Source organism: Malaclemys terrapin, chromosome 6 (genome assembly GCF_027887155.1).
Source record: "Malaclemys terrapin pileata isolate rMalTer1 chromosome 6, rMalTer1.hap1, whole genome shotgun sequence".
Classification (NCBI taxonomy): Eukaryota; Metazoa; Chordata; order Testudines; family Emydidae; genus Malaclemys; species Malaclemys terrapin.
The window spans coordinates 34,749,945-34,769,503 of NC_071510.1; the positions used below are offsets into that span (position 1 = coordinate 34,749,945).

Here is a 19,559-nt window from a genome sequence, read left to right on the forward strand (position 1 = left end):
CAGACAAACTAAAGTCATTCCAGAATGCCTGAAACATACCTCTGAACAAGTACTGTTTCCATTCATGAGAACTCTTTCAATAAGTTTTTTCATCAAAGTGTGATCTAGAGTGAAAAAAATAAATACATTCATTTCATTAATTTCAATAGTAGATTATTTTTGATAAAATATTCACTAGGGCTGTCAAGCGATTTAAAAAAATGAATCGCGATTAATCATGCTGTTAATAATAGAATACCATTTATTTAAACATTTTTGAATGTTTTCTACATTTTCAAATATACTGATTTCAATTACAACACAGAATACAAAGTGTACAGTGCTCACTTTATATTTATTTTTGATTACAAGTATTTGCACTGTAAAAAAAAAAAACCAAAAGAAATAGCATCAGAGGGGTAGCCATGTTAGTCTGTATCCACAAAAACAACGAGGAGTCCGGCGGCACCTTAAAGGCTAACAGATTTATTTGGGCATAAGCTTTTGTGGGTAAAAAACCCACTTCTTCAGATGCATGGAGTGAAAATTACAGATGCAGGCATAAATATTCTGACACGTGACAAATATATTGACACACTCCCTTCTCTTCATGTGTCAGTATATTTATGCCTGCATCTGTAATTTTTACTCCATGCAAAAGAAATAGGTGAATTGAAAAATACTAATACAAGTACTGTAGTGCAATATTTCTTTTATCATTTTTACAGTGCAAATATTTGTAATAAAAAATATACACTTTGATTTCAATTATAACACAGAATACAATATATATGAAAATGTAGAAAAAATCCAAAATATTTATTAAATTTCAATTGTTATTCTATTGTTTAATAGTGCAATTAAAACTGTGATTAATCATGATTAATTTTTTTGAGTTAATTGCATGAGTTAACTGGGATTAATCGACAGCCCTAATATTCATACAAACAGAGCGAGATAAAACAAGTCAACATCTCCCTTTATTTAAAATGTAGTTGACAAATATTCAGTAAAATCTGGTTTAATTTTTCTGAAAATGCTACATTTTTCAAAAGCTACAAATGAAAAATCTTTGTTATTTAATCAGAATGCAAGGATAGATAAAAGTACATACCAATTAATGGATTTTTTCTTACATCCAATATCACTAGAGTTGTATTAGTTTGAAAAGCATCTAACAATGATTTTGCCCCATCGTTGGAAATTCCACACTGCTGCATGTCAAGTGCTGAAATGTTTAAAAAGGTTAAACATTACTCAGTTGTATCACTTGAGCTAATAATTCAAATAATGAATCTATCCATAATGCAAACATCCACATGCATGTACCTAAGAGTCTTGCAAGTAAGCGAAAAGAAAAGAAAGAAATAGTATTCTCAGCTCTACCCAAGGGAGAGTTAAGGTAATATTTTAAATGCAGGATGGAGATTAACATTTAAGTCATTATCAGATATCAAAGTTTCAAGATATAGCTGCTGGCTGTGTTCCCTCTAATTTTTCCCACCCATGTGCGGAATTAATTTTGTTATATGCACCAATATGGAGGTGATGTGTAACTAAATTAAAAATCCCTACCACATCATCTTATACACTCAGTTATCTTTATGATTGGTTTTGAAAATTGCTAACTTGAACAGCAGTGAAGCAAGGTCTAATATGCAAGTAAATGTAATGGTGCTGAACACCAACCAACAGCTGCTGGGAGAAAATAAATAAATAACTTCAATAACACATCGCTATGCAGATAATTGTATTATCCAATACTTTTAAACTTGCTGTAGCTTTGCCATTTCTTGCAATATTCTTTCATGTTGTACAGCCACAGTATTTTCCCAGATGTGATCCACAATCAAACATACTGAAAGGCAAAAGTTCTACAACCAATAAATTAATCCAGATTACAGAGCTGTAAGAAAGTCAAGACATCTGGAATTCTATAGCCACCTTAGGGTTTATGTACAGTAGAATAGTAGATGAAGACCCTTATAAGATTGCCACCAAAATTTGTTCAAGAGTTTCACAAAATTACAGTTACCAAAATTAGAATTAAATACCAAATAGTGTCTAACTAATCACCATGAAAACATTATTTCTTCTTCTATAAAACCTCTCCACATATTGGCTACTAGCTTTATATTTTGTAACTGTTATCCCTACCTTGTTAAATACTTAAACTTAAAAATGTATTACCTATACATCTATTACAGATGCAAATCAGCTACTGTTAAGACTACTTCTAATGTGCCTTAGAAGTACGGTGACCACACATCTCATTTTGGCTAGGAAAGTCCACTTTTTAAGCCCTGTCCCAGGGGTCTTGATTTTTTTGGCATAACTGGGAATGTGTCCCATTTTCTCTTGCCATCTGATTATCAGTTGTCAAGAGCAAATGGGACAAATGCCCACTTTTGCCCAAAAAAGGGGGGGCATGCCTCCCACTGGGACATGGAGCAACGTGTGGGGTGTGGGGAGACAGGAAGAGAACAGCAACACCAGCCCCGCACAGCAGGGCTTGGGTGAGCAGTGACACTCGCCCAAGCCCCTCCCCATCTCCCATTTTACCTTTGGGAAATATGGTCACCCTACTTAGAAGCACAGAACAATTTACCATACCTTTCAGCCACAGGTCCTCTCCAAGACATTCTGCAAAGGCTCTAGCCCCTCGATCACCAACAAGTGCATTGCAGTTGAGAGTGATACGCCTCAAACCTGCCATACAGTCAAGATCAGGTCTCCTATAGCGTAGGCTTTCAGCCCAAGCTTCACCATGTCTTTTCATCGCCTGATGCTTTGAAAACAGAACAAGTTAACATTAGTGGTGAAGTGAAGCCATCAACAGTGATGCGAAGAAGATTAATTAAAATAATGATTCAATTACAATTACTATTATTGAAATGAAATAAAACCCAACTACAATGTTACTGAATTTAAGAAATACACACAATCATGCTCTTACACATTAACTCTCATTCTTATTACTGATAAATTATTTCATGAAGTAAAATATAAACCAGGTTCAGAGAATTCCTTAGGAATCTCCCTGCCTGCTTGTTATCAAGCAGAGACAGATATAGCCTCTTTGACACTTGTGTCTTAACTAACAGACACTTGCTAAAATGTTTTGTTTCTTATTATTTTCACAAAGACCAATACTTCAGTTTAAACACATCTTATGTTCTACCATATTCTCTTCTATTACTGAAAAAATATTTAAATAGTTTTAATCATTATGAGCTTGTTGTGCATGAAATGTTCACTGTAAGTCTTGAATTGTAAACTTGATTTGCTCATTAATCCAAGAAACATAGGGCTGGAAGGGACCTCAAAGGGTCATCTACCCCACTTTCCCCAGCAGAAGAATTGACTACCTAGACCACCCCTGAGAGATGTTTGTCTAACCTGTCCTTAAAAACACCAATGACAGGGATTCCACAGCCCCAAGGTAACCAATTCCAGAGCTTAACATTCCTTATAGTTAGAAAGTTATTCCTAATAGCCAACCTAAATCTCCCTTGCAGAAAATTAGACGGATTACTTCATGTCCAACCCTCACTGAACATGGAGAACAACTGATCGTCCTCTTTATAATAACCTTTCACATATTTGAAGACCATTACCTGGTCCCCTCTCTGGTCTTACCTTCTCAAGACTAAACATGGCCAATTCTTTCAATCTTTCCTCATAGGTCATGTAATCTAAACCTCTTATGTTTCTTGATCTCCTCTGGACTTTCTTCAATTGGTCCACCTCCTTCTTAAAGCATAGTGCCCAAAACTGGATGCAGTTCTCCAGGTGAGATGTCACCAGTGCCAAATGTCATTCTTGTGTATGACATTCCTGTTTAAATATCGCTAAATGACACTTGCCTTTTTTTGCAGCAGTATCATATTGTTGACTAATATCCAATTTGTGATCCACTATAACCTCAGTCTTTTTTCTGCAACACAACTGCCTAGCCAGTTATTCCCCATTTTATATTTGTGCATTTGATTTTGCCTTCTTAAGTGCAGTACCTTACAACTGTCTGAATTTCATCTTGCTGATTTTACGCCAATTCTTCAAGATCGTTTTGAGTTCTAATCCTGTTCGTCGAAGCACTTGCAACCTTTCCCATCTTGGTATCATTCGCAAATTTTATGAGCATTACTCTCCACTCCATCATCCAAGTCATTAATGAAAATTCATTACAAACAAAAACACAGGCCAGATCCCTGCAGGACCCCATTTGAGAGGTCCTCCTGCTTTGACTGAAAATCACTGGTAACTGCCCTTTGAGAAAGGTCTTTCATATACATATAACATACCTAATGCAAAAACCGCAAAAGCAAGGAAGAGATAAGCCATCTAGCAAGTTTATAGCCTCTTCACCTTCTCCCAGATACACCGATTTCCCAAACAGCACACCCACTATATACTACTCATCATTGCTGGGTAGACAGGGAACAGTGTCATTCTTCATGTCCTACTCTTGTTTTTAAACAAAAATTTATAGTACAAAGGAAAACAACAATTAAGCCTCAGAACTGGCATTCTAGAACTTTTAAGGGAGGTGCTGATGTTTTTCCATCAGTAAAAGGATACCAGCCCCACAACTGCTTTTATGAATAAAGACTTTTTATAAAGATTTCTTCCTGGGAAGCAGTAACTCAGAGACTTCAGGGTCACGGTGGATAATCAAATGAACACAAGCTTCCAGTTCAACACTGTGACCAAAGGCCTAATATGATCCTTGGATGCATAAACAGGTGGATCTCAAGTAGGAATACAGAAATTATATTACTTCTGTATTTGGGATTAGTGTGACTGCTGCTGGAATACTGCATCCAATTCTGATGTCCACAATTTAAGAAGGATGTTGATATATTGGAGAAAGTTCAAAAAGCCACAAGAATTATTAAAGTACTGGAAAACATGTTTCAGAATGATTGAGCTTCTTGAGTCTATTATTTAGCTCAACAAAGAGAAAGTTAAGGGGTGACTTGATCAGAGTCTATACGTACCTACATGGGATAGAGGTGCTTGATAATGGGATCTTTAATCTAGCAAACAAAGGCAGAACAAGATCCAATAACTGCAAACCGAAGCTAGACAAATCGAACTGGAAATAAGGCACATAGTTTTTAAAGGGTAATTAATCCTTGAAAAAATGTACCAAGAGTTGTGGAGGAGTCTTCATCATTGGCAATTTATTTATTTATTCTTTAACACAGCTAATATATATAACAGAGATGACAAAGAAAAGAAAGGTATCTAAATTGGAATAGAGTGACATTATCAGATTATACAACAAGATAGATAATACAAGTAAAATCAAACTATTCTCCAGAATCACTTCTTTAGAAAGGGGGAAAGAAGAAAAAAAGAAGGAAAAAAGGGTATTGAAAGTGAAGAGAGGACCAAAGAAAAGCTTGAAAGGTAAGTAAAAAAAGAATAAGAGAGGAAAGGGCAGCGGAGTAGGGGGGATACAAGAGGTGGAAGGAATAGAATATGAGCGTTAGCTAGGGTCTTGGAGGGCACTGCAAACAAGGTTACCCTATGGGGAATTAAATTGATTATTCCAATACTTTCAAAAATGCACACACATGCACACACACTCTCTCTCATATATATATAAAAAACGCACACACACATATTTATACACAAAACACACACGTTCATCTTGGTTGTTACTATTGCAAAACATTATTTATTGCACTGCCGGCAGGCTAACCATGGCAGAGTACCAATCTTTGGTAGCTGGGCACCTTTGGAACTTCCACCATTGTAGAATTAGACATTTGGCGACGATCAGAGCTCTACCCAGTCAAAGTTTTTCATCAGTTTCCAAGACAGATTGCATAGGTGAGGAAAGGACATGATGGAATCATTTTCAATTATGTGGTTTATGCTCAAAATCTCTTTTTAATCCTATCAGGCCAAAGAATAGGTCTATGGACAGTTACATTTTTCAAGTTATCCCAAATTAAAGACAATGTAATAAAGGATGATATTTAAACTTAGAAGCAACCAGACACCAGGCTTTCCTAGCAGCAAAACTGTGATTGATTTCTCCCTAAAAAAAGGGTAGAAGTCTAAGTTTTGGACTAATTCTGGTGGTAGTGGGATGACAATTCCCTCCTCCATGCACAACTGGGGCTGGAGAAGATGGGAATTAATATGAGAACTGAAAGGTGAGTAAGGAACTGATTAAAGGGGAGACTAAAGGGGATCATGCTGAAAGATGAACTGTCAGGAAGGAGGGTAATTACTAGTGGTATTCCTCAGGGATCATTCATGGGACTACTCCTATTTAATATTTTCATTAATGGCTTGGCACAAAAAGTGGGAGTGTGCTAATAAAATATGCATATGACACACAGTTGAGAGGTATTGCTGGTATGGAGGAGGACTGGAATATCACACAAGAAGATTTGGACGACCTTGAAAACAGGAGTAATAAAAATGGGATGAAAACTAATAGCACTAAGTGCAAGGTTATGCACTTAGGACTAACAACAAGACTTATCAATGACAGAGGAGGGACAGAGGAGGAGAAAAAGCTGGGTGTACTGGTCAATTATAGGATGACTACAAGCTGCCAAGGTGATGTAGCTGTAAAAGAGGCAAATGCAATCCTACAATGTATCAAGTGAGGTATTTCCAGTAGAGTTAGGGAAGTGTATTACTACTATACAAGGCACGGGTGAGACCTCATCTAGAATACTGTGTGCTATTCTGGTCTCCCCTGTTTAAGAAAGAAATTCAAACTGGTCTAGAGAAGGGCTACTAGGAGGATCAGAGGAATGGAGAAGAAGGAGGTTGGCTTGTTTAGCCTAGCCCAGTGGTTCTCAAACTTTTGTACTGGTGACCCCTTTCACTTCTCAGTGCAACCCCCGCCCCCCTTATACATTAAAAAAAACACTTTTTAATATATTTAACACCATTATAAATGCTGGAGGCAAAGCAGGATTTGGAGTGGAGGCTGACAGCTTGTGACCCCCCGCCCCCATGTAATAACCGCCTGACCCCTTGAGAGGTCCCGACCCCCAGTTTGAGAACCCCTGGCCTAACCAAATGAAGGCGAAGGGGAGATATGATTATCCCTCTGATATATTTATAGGGAGCAAACACCAGGGAGGGAAAGAAGTTATTTAAATTAAGGGCCAGTACTGGCACAAGAACAAATGGATATAGGCAGGCCATCAACAAGTTTAGGCTTAAAATTAGACAAAACTTTCTAACCATCAAAGGAGTAAAGTTCCAAGGAGAATAATGGGGACAAAATCCTACACTGGCTTCAAGACTGAGCTTAATAAGTTTATGGAGGAGATGGTTGCCTACAGTGGCAGATGGCCCAGCTGCAATTGCTATTAGCGAATATCTCCAACAGTCAGAGATGGATCATCAGATGGGGAGGGCTCCGAGTTATTACAGAGAACTCTTTCCTAGGTGTCTGCTCAGGGACTAACTAATCATTGTACTTGGAGTTGGGAAGGATTTTCCCCCCATATCAGATAGGCAGAGATCCTTAGGGTTTTTTATTTGCCTCTGCAACATGGGGGCCCGGGTCACTTGCTGGTTTGGACTAGAGTAAATGATGGATTCTCTGTAACACGAAGTCTTTACATCAAGATTTGAGGATTTCAGTAACTCAGACAGAGATTATGGACTTATTACAGGAATGGGTGGGTGAGATTCTGTGGCCGGCAATGTGCAGGAGGTCAGACGAGATGATCACGATGGTCCCTTCTGGCCTTAAAGTCTATGATAGGCTGGGTGTGGGGGGGGGGGAGGGGGGAGGAGTGGACACTCCATTGTGTGGCCTTCCTCATGATTGAGGATACATAGTAAAGCCTACGGTTGGGTAGACCAATGCCTCCTGATTTAAAAGGCAGCTGCATTTTTTCAAAGGATAATCTGGGCTTGTTGCCCATACCCCACAAGGAGCTCTTAAAAGTGTTATTAATTTTGAAAAGAAACAGAGCAAGGAGCTAAGAACAAGAAGAAGTCACAGGAGAACATTTGTTTTTAATATTCTAACTCTGCCCGGATAGAGGGAGACATCTATGTAAATCCAAAACCATCTGTGTGATAAAAGAATTGAAATTAATTTTGACTATTTTTCTTAGGTCTCTGGAAAAGAGGACTAACTACCTGATTTCCACCTGCTGCCAATGAAAACTATAAACCTGAGAGGACAAAGTTAAGCACCCCGAGAGATACTGAGAGCTGCCAAACTGTGCCAATTTATTTTCTACCCTGAAATTTTCCCGAACAATTCAGCCATTTGTAATGCTGGGGATGGTCTGAAGGGGGTTGGTAGTGAATAAAAATATATAATCAGCATGTAGGCATATTTTCATCTCTTGGGAACCCTAAGTATTCTAATTTGTATTTGACTCCAAAAGCCAAATCAAACAGGGAGGAGGAGAGGGGACATCCCGGTCTCGTACCAAGGAGGAGAGATTATATGATTGGTAACAACAGAAGCTAGGACTGGAGTACAAAAGTCTAATCCAGGAAATGAAAGAGGGACCAAATCCAAATTTTTGTAGAATGAGGAACAAAGAGTTTTTCTACATGTGACAGAACAGTTCTGAAAGGTTTTAATAGTAGGACAGTGCAGAGAAGCTGACGAGTGTTGTCTGACCCACATCTCTTTTGTAAAAATCCTATTGAAGCAGCGTTACGTTCCTCATTATTTTTTCTAGTCATCCAGGTAGAATTTTAGACAAGTAATGCCAGAGTTCATTAAGGGTATTGAGCAAAAGCTAGCACATTCTTGGGCATCTTTGCCAGGCTTAAAGCTTGACAGAAACTAGCGATTCATTCACTAAAGAAGGTACAGAGTCTTTAACAAAAGCCTCTGTGTATACTTCAGGCAGTCTGGGAGCCAGGCTGTCTTTGATTCAGGCCTAAATTTCAGCTAGAAAGCCATCTAGACAATATTTTTAATTATGCAGGTCTAATCTAAGCACATCTGTTTTTCTTTCATGCTTTAACAGCTTCCAGATGATCGAATACAGCCCATAAGGCCAAGAGTCCTGATCCAAACCCACTGAACTCAGTGGAAAGACTTCCATTTTCTTCCATAGGCATTGGATCAGGACCTCAATGCTTGGGATAGAAGAGGAGATTGTATTGCCAAAAGTACAATCATTTTCCTTGAGCTACTGATGTGCATAAGCTTAGCTTGTTTCTTTATCAACAAAAAGAAGACAGCAGCTAAAGTGTAGTGCAAACAATTAAAATTAGAATGACTATTTGTGCTCTCATAGGCCCTAATCCTGGGTGGTATAGAAGAATATATATAACTTTAAGCATGCAAATAGTCCCATTGACTTCACTGCTTGAAGTTATGCAGATGCTGAAGTACTTTGTTTAATTGGGGCCCAAGTCACCCTAATCAAACCAGGATATGTAGAACTATGATTACATTAATGTGCTGAGCTATATTATTGGAGTCTTAAACATTCATATGACATGAACTATTTCTCGTCATATAACCCTATACTATTTCACGGATGTAACAGAAAATAGCCATATATGCATATCTTGCTAGCAGCAGTTATCTCACTGAAGAGATATCATCTTAAGAGGAATATTGGGAATCCAATGCGACACTAGCAGTAAATTACACTAGGGCTTTTCCTATAGTATCAGAATGTTATTAATATTAAAATATGTAAATAAATTGTGTTTACATACTAGACTCAGCTATGAATCACAATGTATATACATTATATTAATCCATTTAAATATTTGCCTTTACAAAAGGCAGGTTACCTTTAAGACATTGGCCAAGTGTTCTGCTCCCCGCCAGGTCAAACTACATCCTGTAAAATTTATAGATTTGATGTTGGCAGAGTTTCTCACACTTTGACAGATTGCTGAAGTTAAAAAGATAAAAAAATTACAGTCAGATCATTAAAATGAATAATACTTACCATGTTTCTTACGGTGGTGTTATAAAGGCATAATTAGCATTAGTAAAGAACCTATATCCTTGAATGAAGAACTACTGTAGAAGAGCGATGTATATTATTTATTTTAAATAAAAATATTTTAACTGTTCCATAACTTTTTGCATACAAACATGAAATATCTTTAAAATAGGTATATTTCAGAACTGCTTTATATTTCATGTTAAAGCAGTTTAGATATTCCACTTGATATAAATGTTAGCTAATGTATTTCGTGACTTGTACACATTTATAAAAAGGAACTTTTTAACATAAGAGTTTGTTTGCTTGCAGCATACAGGAGGGTACTACTTTATTTCAGTGTGAAGAATGCTCAGAACCAAACACTAAAAAAAGAAAAAGATAGATAGTCACAGCAATGACAAGTCTTGCACTTCACACGCAAAATTTCACAGTGTTCAAAGTGAACATGATTGTTTTCTGTTATAATCAATACAGATTTAAATAGGGATGGAACAATGAGATTTTTTTAAAAAGGTATTTTAAAAGCAATAACACAAAAGACACAGATCACCTTAGGCTATTTCTTTTAAATTTCAAAACTTACTTTCCAATCCTCCATCTCCAATTGGACAATGTGCTAATGACAAGCTCTCCAAAGATGATGTCTTGGCCAACCCCTTCAAAATAAAAATCATTGAAAACATTTTTTAAAATGCTTGAATAACAATATTTTAATAGCACATATCTGAAGAAAAAGTAGTGGTTCTCACTCCCACTATGGATCCTTTATGCATGTAAAAGGGACAGAATGGTGCAAAGGGGCCCTAAAAGCCTTATTTGTGTCTGAGGGAGGATTCTCCTAGTGCAGAAACTGTGGAAGATAGCTGTAAATCTGCCTTCTAAGCACTCCCTCTTAAGCCCCAGTGAAGGGGGCATGCCAGGGTAGTGCTGGGATGACATGTCAGAGGGAGGGCTGCAACATGCCAGACAACCTGAAGAGATTGCAATAACTTTGAGAAGTCCCCAGATCTGTCTTAAATTACACTAGGGGCCTCTCCAACCCTGAGAATAATCAAGGGCAAAGGAAGCTTAAATCTACCATAGCTCCACCAACATCTGTGGTAAACCTTTAAGAACTATAAAATAGAATCTCACCCAACATCTTTATTGCTAAATGTATACATTTGTGTGTGTGTAGTCTTACCTTTGTTAAAAATATTAGATCTCGCTCTCTTAGAAGCAGTCCCTCAAGTTCCAAATTTTTTAGAGCACTTGACATATTCAGACAACCTCTGATGGCTTTACATAATTGAGTAGTCATGTCTTTTGATCGAATTGCTGGAATTCGTCTTCTAAAGTAGGTTTTAGGTCTGTCAGCCCCTAATAAACAACAAAAGTGAATTACTGATAACATCCGGGCCCCACTGAATCAGTAGGATTTTTGCCATTGCGGTAAGTGGGGCCAGAATTTCTCATTTCTTTGTTTTATGATTGTGATATCTGAAGAATTATTCCTTTTTTCCACCATACACACACCAATTGCTATATGGGATCAGAACAGTCGTTCATTTAATCCAGTATCCTATCTCCCACAGAAGCCAAAACCCAGAAGGGGGAGGGGGGGGAATCCCCTAACAGATATAAATAAACTGGCCATAGGGAAGGTTTTTCCTATCCCCAAGAAGTAATACCTGAAATTTCATTTTTATACCTCTTGGATTTTTTTTTATCACCACCACCTAGTGGACCATTAAAAGGAAAGGAGAGAGCTCCACTAAGTGTCTCCAGCTGATGTTATTCATACCACACAATCCTATATTGCGATAACTCAGCTTTCAACACAAGATTGGTCTATTGTGCTTTAACTAAGGGTACGTCTTCACTTACCGGAGGGTCCGGCGGCAGGCAATCGATGTTCTGGGATCGATTTATCGCGTCTGGTTAAGACGCGATAAATCGATCCCGGAAGTGCTCGCCGTCGACACCGGTACTCCAGCTCACCGAGAGGAGTACGCGGCATCGACGGGGGAGCCTTCCTGCCGCGTCTGGACCCGCGGTAAGTTCGAACTAAGGTACGTTATTAATGTAGCTGAATTTGCGTACCTTAGTCCGAAGTGGGGGCTTAGTGGGGACCACTAAAATGGTAAATCATTTTAAAAAAACTCCCAGTTTTCCTGTAATGAATTCCCATCTAGACAGATATAATAAAGATCTCAAGTGGTCATTACAAACCTGATTCTCCAAGACCCTGTTGATGAAAGCTTCTTATTACAATAGAAGTCAAAGTCTTATTATGCCTGATAGCATTCAGAAGTGGTGCCCAGTCAGGAGCCTTGAGGCGATCTGCATTTAGCTCAAGAATGCCCTGATTCATATTAGCTTTCACAGTTTTTAGTGGGACAGAGCCTTGAACGGCACAGAGAAATTCATAGTGTGAGTAAAAATCCAAGGTGCTCTGTCTCCTTATTTTGACTGAGTCAATCATTTCTATTCAACGTGCTGAGTTTCTCTCTAAACTGAGGAAGAAAAAAAATAAAAGACTGATTCCATTGAACAGTAGATTTAATGTTACATGCTTTCAATATTAACATACGGGCACACAATATTAAAAAAACCAGAATAAAGCTTACATTCAAACAATTCACTAAATATCATTATGTTTAAAGTACTATACCCAACTGAATGAGATGGAAGGAAAGAAAAACCCTTACACTGATAGCACGTTGACTACATCTGTGAAGGTAACTACTATAAAGCTAACCTTTCAAGGCTCCATGCTCCCACATGCTGGGTGCTTCTTGTGGAACGCTCAATGCCTTAAGCTGGTGCTGACTTACATCCTGATCCAGCAATGAGATACATACAGGGAGATCCTTGCTCCTAGGAGTGCTCATATGTTCCAAGTTAAGCACCTGCTCAGGTGCTTTGCTGGACAGGAATCTAATCTACTACTATGGGATAGTCCAACTCTAGAAAATAATCAAAACCAGAACTTGTCAGTTGCAGCCACTGAGAAACTGCTTCACTGACTGCAGGCAAAACAGAAACTGTGTGTTCTTATTCTAAAAGAATTGGAGTAATCATCTCACTGTTACCCTGTGCTTCCTCTATGTACCAGTGTCTCTCATCTTAGAATGAGAAGAGCTTACGATCAAAGTATTTCTGTTATGTGTTGGTATAGCACCTAGCACAATGGGGCCTTAATCCATGGTTAGGGTCTCTAGCCTGCTGTAACAGGGTGGATAAAAATCAGTGATTTAAATTTTTAAATCAGATTTTTTTGATAAAATGCTTTTTGAGGAAAAAATCTATCTAAGGTTCATTTTAATTAAGATACATTACAGCTCAAAGATATGTCATCATGGAATAGGGATTATAAATTCTAATTCTATAGTATGAGACAATATATTCATGTATTGTTTAAAAAAAGTTTTGTAAATGAGTTCCAATAGTTCATGGATTAGGGACCCAATCTTATGAGATTCCAGGGGCTTCTGTATAGATTATTTAAATTAATCTTTCCATCTACCCAATGGGACTCAGTGCTCAGTCTAGAAGATACCATCAGAGATGCTTAGTTTTGCAGTTCTCAAACTGTGGATTTGTGTCTCCAGAGGTAACATGCTTGTTAACAGCAAAAATGTTTTTAAATAAATAAAAAAATAATATATAGAGGTGAGAAATAACAGACCTCAACCCTATCGTCCTTCTGCAAATTTGTGTACACAGAGTTAATCCCTTACCTCTCTCTGAAAGTGCAAAGTTTCAAAAAGTTCAATGAATAGAAGATTGTTGGGGGCAAAATAGATCTGGACAAGGAGAAGTAGTTGGGAGATAAATGTGAGAAGGGAGGGACAGGCAGTAGAAACAAAAGTGAAATTGTTTGAGCAGCATATTCCAGAAGTCTTGAGGTCTTTCTGATTGTAGCCTCCATTGAGTTGAGATCTACCATACCTTCTCTCACTAGACGGGAAAACCTACAATGGCAGCAGGCAGTAAAAGAGACCCAGTTTGGGAATATTTTAATGAAGTTCCTCTACCTGTGGGTAAGACAGGCATGCCTGCAAAATGCAAACAGTGCAACAAAAAAGTGCAAGGCCGCCCGAACGAAACATCATGAGAAATGTTTCTTCTCAGGAGGAAGCTACGTTGAAAATGATGAAAGAAACATGTCTGACCATTCAGGATCTTCAGGTTGGTAAACTTTTTTATTTCATACTTCTTTCTTAAGGACTGCCTGGCTTCCTTCTGAACTATTCTTGAATTCTCACATTTGAGCAAAAATATAGTTGTTACTCTATGGTACTATCATTTTAGATGCAGTTGTGATAAAAAAAATAAATAGCTGAAATAGGCAGATCTTCCTTTTACAATTTCACCTTTAAAGTAGTACTGAGTGTCCGTGAATGCAATGAGTAATACTAAAGGAGCAACATGGTAATAATTAAATAACTGCATTGACTTATTTTGTTTAGGAGAATCCATCCTCAACATACAGGATTCTGAAGACTATCCACCTTCAAGATCACCATCATTTTCTAAAGTTTCAGAGTTATTTGCCAATGACAGTGTTTCAGTCACATCATATGTATCACATAGCCACAGTATATCACCTGTAGCAAAAAGAAGAAAAAAAAAACAAAAACGCTATCATCCGGAAACAACCATGGATAAGTTTATGATAAGAACCAGCAGATTAGAAAAAGAGGTAATTGATGAAAAAATTGCCTGGTTTGTTTATGCAACATATTCTCCTTTCCATATGATTGAGAACCCACACTTCATTAACATGGTTCAGTCATTAAGACTAGGATACAGTCCACCCAACAGAGCAGATGTCCCAGGCAAATTGCTGGATAAAGTGTATGAAGGAGAAATTGAGCAGCGTGCAAAAGGTCTAGAGCAGGGGTGGGCAAACTACGGCCCGGATCCAGCCCCTCAGGGCTTTGGATCCAGCCCGCGAGATTGCCACCCCCGTGGTGCTGCGCGCCATGCACTGCTCAGGGAAGCAGCCGGCACCACATCCCTGCGGCCCCTGGGGGAGGAGGGGGCAGAGGACTCTGCACGCTGCCCTTGCCTGTGGGCACCTCCCCCGACGTTCCCATTGGCCAGAAAATAAAAGAGATGAGCAACATAGCTTTAGGAAGGGAAGGAATACTATAGATACAGTATTTATTGGAAGGAACTGAGTGAGATCTTAAAAAGAGAAATATGCAATGACAGAGTTAAATTACAAGCATTACAAAAAACAAATGGGACAAGCACTATCTGCAGCTCATCTTCTTGCAAATATTCTCAATACTCGGTACCAGGGTCAAACCTTAACTGCTGAAGAAGAGGAGTTGGCCATGACATGGACATCCAGCAATCATCCCTCCATAATGCCAACTATAATAAACTTCAGAGCGAAGGGTGAACCATTCAAGAAATATGTGTTTGCTGATGATGTTTTAAAGAAAGTCACACCAGTGAACTAGTGGAAGTCACTTAAGCACTTGCAGTCAGAGACTATTGAAGTGATAATCTCACTTTTAACAGCAGTAGCTTCTTCTGCCAGTGTAGAAAGAATGTTTTCTTCCTTTAGACTAATTCATTCCAAATTGAGAAATCATTTGGGACCTGAAAAGGTAGGAAAGCTTGTTTTTCTTTTCTTTTCTTTTCCAGATTATGAACACACAGGAAAATGAAAGTGAAGACGACGGAGTTAGCTGCAGAAGCCAATATTTTAAGTTTCTCATGTTGACCTGGCTGACAGGGTCGATTTAATTTTAACTTAACTATTTTAGTTAAAAACAATGTTAACAAAAACAAACCTGATTTTAAAAAACTTGAATGTTTAACTAAATTCAAAAGTTCATACGCTTGTTTTGTTAAAATATTATATGTTTGCTGTTGAAGAAAAAAATTCAGAATACATAACATTGTTGTTTTATTTAAATAAAACAATTTAAAATGTCTGTCTGGTGATGTTCTCCTCCTAATACAGCATGGCAAGAAAATCCTCCATATATTAATGATTAACCTGCTGAATTGGAGATATTTATGAAGCCACTGGGAGGTGAACTATCTGCTTCAATTACCTTTGGTAAATGGTATCAGAGGGGCAGCTGTGTTAGTCTGTATCCACAAAAACAACGAGGAGTCCGGTGGCACCTTAAAGACTAACAAATTTATTTGGGCATAAGCATATGCTTTTGTGCTTTTTACCAACAAAAGCTTATGCCCAAATAAATTTGTTAGCCTTTAAGGTGCCACTGGACTCCTCATTGTCTATGATAAATGAAATAACCAAACAATCATTCATTTTCTGATATAGCTGTAAAACTAATCTGAAAAGTTTTCAAAATAAATCACTTTAAAAATGTATTGTGTGTACCTTCTAAAAATGAAACCTACATCTATCTCTGAGTTGTGAAGAATATGTATTTAGGTTATAACAACCAACAAAAATGCACTTTTATGTAGAAATCCATGACTAAATCGAGTCTTCCTAGTGATTTAAATGAAATCCACCCTGTACCATAATACAAATAATGAGACCAACAAAAGGTTCTCGGACCATCCTGAGACTGGAGATGCTCAGAGCATCAAAGATTTTAAGAGTTATGGGAATTTTATACATGAATCAAAACTGAGCCTTGATCTACACTACAAACTTATGTCAGTATAATTATGTCACTACACTGAGCAACATAGTAATACTGATCTAACTCCTGATGTAGACAGCACTATGTTGACAGGAGGGCTTCTCCTATCGACATAGCTACTGTCGCTCGGTGAGGTGGAAAACCTACACTGACAGAAGAAGCTCTCCTGACGGCGTAGGAAGAGTCTTCACTAAGCAGTACAGCGGCTATGTTGCTCCGGCACTGTAAGTGCAAATAAGCCCCAAGTATCCTGTACTGATAGTACAGAAATAATTTGAAAAAGTGTTTGGAAATCTAAAAGCTGACTGGACAATTTGTGTGTTGCAATGACATACTTTGCATATATTACATCTCCATCAAAGCGTGAAACTTCTATTTTTCCTAACAGTTCCTCCCGAACTAGAAATTGTGACCAACCATTGCATGAGATTAAGCAAATACTGATGTTTGTATGTGACAAGAAGTTGATGGTTACACACAGACATAGAATATGAACACACTAACCTAGCCTTTAACAAAACAAACACAAGCAAACCCCTATGCTTCCATAACCAATAATACCCAACTGTAAAATCCAACACCATGCCACTACATTGGCTATTCAGAGTGTCAACCACTTCCTCCACTTTTAGATACAATAATCTGATTTTTTTAAAAACTATTAGGCATATAAAAGTTACACTAAGTCACTGCATCTCTCACACAACCACTTTCTCATATTTCTTGCAAGGAAGAGTCAGGAGTAAGCACAGTCTTCCATTTATTTACTTGTAGGCTGTAAGATTCAGGAAGACTTCAAAAACAGGGCACTGTATTTTCACATCTGTTTTATTGACAGCTCAGGCACAATCTAATTAAGAAGCACCTTCAGTGGAAACTACAGCTTTATATGCTTCTTTTGGAAAAACTTACTAAGAAGAATTTGAATTGCCTCTTATGACAATTATAAGTGATACAATCAAAAGGGAACATGGTCCAACTTTGCTTCCCTTTCCCCACAGATTGGGTGTTAATTTTGTAGACAATATAACATAAGATAAGTATATATGTATAAGTGTATCAGGAATGCATTGCCTTGAAGGTTGAAAACATGACTGTAAATGAAGGTAAAGCAGACAGTGGGCTATGATGTATTAAATCTCCCAGGACAAGGACTATTATACAGTTCCAATATATATTTTATCAAAGACAACCCTAACATTCTTATCATGGATTTCTTTCTGCCACTGGCTCTTCCCACCCAGCATTATCATAGGGCTTGATTTTCACAAGGGCTAAACCTTACAACTCCATCTGTAGCCCCTAGACGCTATAGGTGCCAAGGACCTCTGAAAAATGTTCAAAAGTTATGTATGCAAAATGCACTCAAAAGCTAGCAGCCCTGCTGTTAAACAAATGTTTGTCTTTTTCCTTGCTGTTAAAAAGATCCTTATAATACTGTATAGTAGGCGGAGTTTTATATCATAAGCAAATAATTTATGTAATAAGATCCGATCACAGAAAACTATTCATGTTCTACATGTTCAATGAACTGTTCCAAGTAAATCATTTATTAAAGCAGCATAACTTGAATCTGTATCGTTACAGGCAAAGCCCCAAACCCGCATGTGTGTAGACTGGGATCAGGAAGTGACTGGCCTCTGCTTAGGCTGATCCCAGCTTTTCTCTCGTTCTGATCTCACAATGCGCCCCTCTCGAGAGCTGTATAAACCTTCACTTCTGAGTGACCTGATTTACTAGCGCCAGCCAGGAACGGAAACAGACTGGGAGCCTTTTTTACAGAGTCAAAGAAGTCACTGCAACCAAACAGCGAACGCCACCTGCAAGTTCAAAACCAGTCGCAAATATGCACGACTGGCAGAGACCCACCAGGACACACATGGCCCACACTTAGCGCTGCCAGACATGCGCGCGCCCCCCTCACGCTCCCAATAAGCGTGGTCACGGCGATCCCCCTCCCCCCGGCTCACAGATTTATACCACCCGCCCTCTTGGCGCGCTCGCCCCTACTTTCCCCCGGTAGGCTCGTGCCCAGCGCCCCCGCGTGCCTCTGCCCTCGGGCCCCATCTCCCCATAGACTCTTCTGTAGCGCACTCTCTGCCTCTCCCCCCGCAGCACGCCCAGCCAGCCGGACTCACCGACCCCGGGTCCCTCCCGCTTCGTAGCTATCAGACAGCGGCGAGCGCGTGGGGAGGTTTCCTTGGTTTCCCAACCGCCCCTTAACACGTGACTACTGGTGCTCGCTCACCCATTGGTTGCTACCACGGTTCAAAATGGCCGCGCCCAACGAGCGGTCCCTGTGGTAGGCGTCGCGCGCCGTTACTCGGCAGTGGTACCAGCCATTCCTGGGCCGAAATCCGAATCCAAGGACAGGATCAAACCGTCCCGCGCCGCCAGCTTCCGGCTCCGCTTCCATCCGGAGGCGGGATTTCACCGAGTCCACGCTTATACCCGCTAAGCTATGCCCCCTCCCCACTAGGGTTACATATTTCAGCAAGCAAAAAAGAGGACGGGAGGAGCCCCGCCCCTGTCCTGCCCTAGCCCCGCCCCTGCCCCTTCCACTCCCCGCCTCAAAACCCTCAACCCTCCCCCCCTGCTCCTTGTCCCATGACTACCCCCTCCTGGGACTCCTGCCCCTAACTGCCCCCCCAGGACTCCACCCGCTACTTAAGCCTCCCTGACTCTTGTACCCTGAGTGCCCTCTCCTGAGACCCTCCCCCCCATCCTAACTGGCCCCCTAGGACCCTACCCTCTACCTGTACCCTGACTGCCCCAACCCTTATCCACACTCCCACCCCCAGACAGACCCCTGGGACATGATAGCAGTTTTCAGGTATCTAATAGGGTGTCATAAGGAGGAGGGAGAGAACTTGTTCACCTTAGCCTCTAAGGATAGAACCAGAAACAATGGGTTTAAACTGCAGCAAGGGAGGTCTAGGTTGGACATTAGGAAAAAGTTCCTAACTGTCAGGGTGGTTAAACACTGGAACAAATTGCCTAGGGAGGTTGTGGAATCTCCGTCTCTGGA

The 19,559-nt window shown here is 39.4% G+C and overlaps 1 protein-coding gene across 6 annotated transcripts in view; it reads right to left on the reverse strand.

Moving 5' to 3' along the window:
• CEP78 (centrosomal protein 78) overlaps positions 1 to 18,950 on the reverse strand; it is a 48,126-nt gene extending 29,176 nt beyond the window's left edge. For 3 of the 6 annotated variants that reach the window (XM_054032947.1, XM_054032948.1, XM_054032943.1), the window contains exons 1-8: positions 18,670 to 18,718; positions 12,117 to 12,400; positions 11,089 to 11,264; positions 10,489 to 10,561; positions 9,745 to 9,848; positions 2,593 to 2,767; positions 1,094 to 1,207; positions 40 to 104 (exon numbers count right to left, since the gene is read on the reverse strand). In XM_054032947.1, coding sequence (XP_053888922.1) covers positions 40 to 104; positions 1,094 to 1,207; positions 2,593 to 2,767; positions 9,745 to 9,848; positions 10,489 to 10,561; positions 11,089 to 11,264; positions 12,117 to 12,369 — 960 coding nt within the window. In that variant the 5' untranslated portion in view covers positions 12,370 to 12,400; positions 18,670 to 18,718. Of the gene's footprint in view, positions 1 to 39; positions 105 to 1,093; positions 1,208 to 2,592; positions 2,768 to 9,744; positions 9,849 to 10,488; positions 10,562 to 11,088; positions 11,265 to 12,116; positions 12,401 to 14,380; positions 14,498 to 18,259; positions 18,303 to 18,669; positions 18,719 to 18,779 lie in introns of those variants that run through there. The other 3 variants (XM_054032945.1, XM_054032944.1, XM_054032946.1) reach the window with 3 other exon arrangements.
• Positions 18,951 to 19,559: the final 609 nt, after the last annotated feature.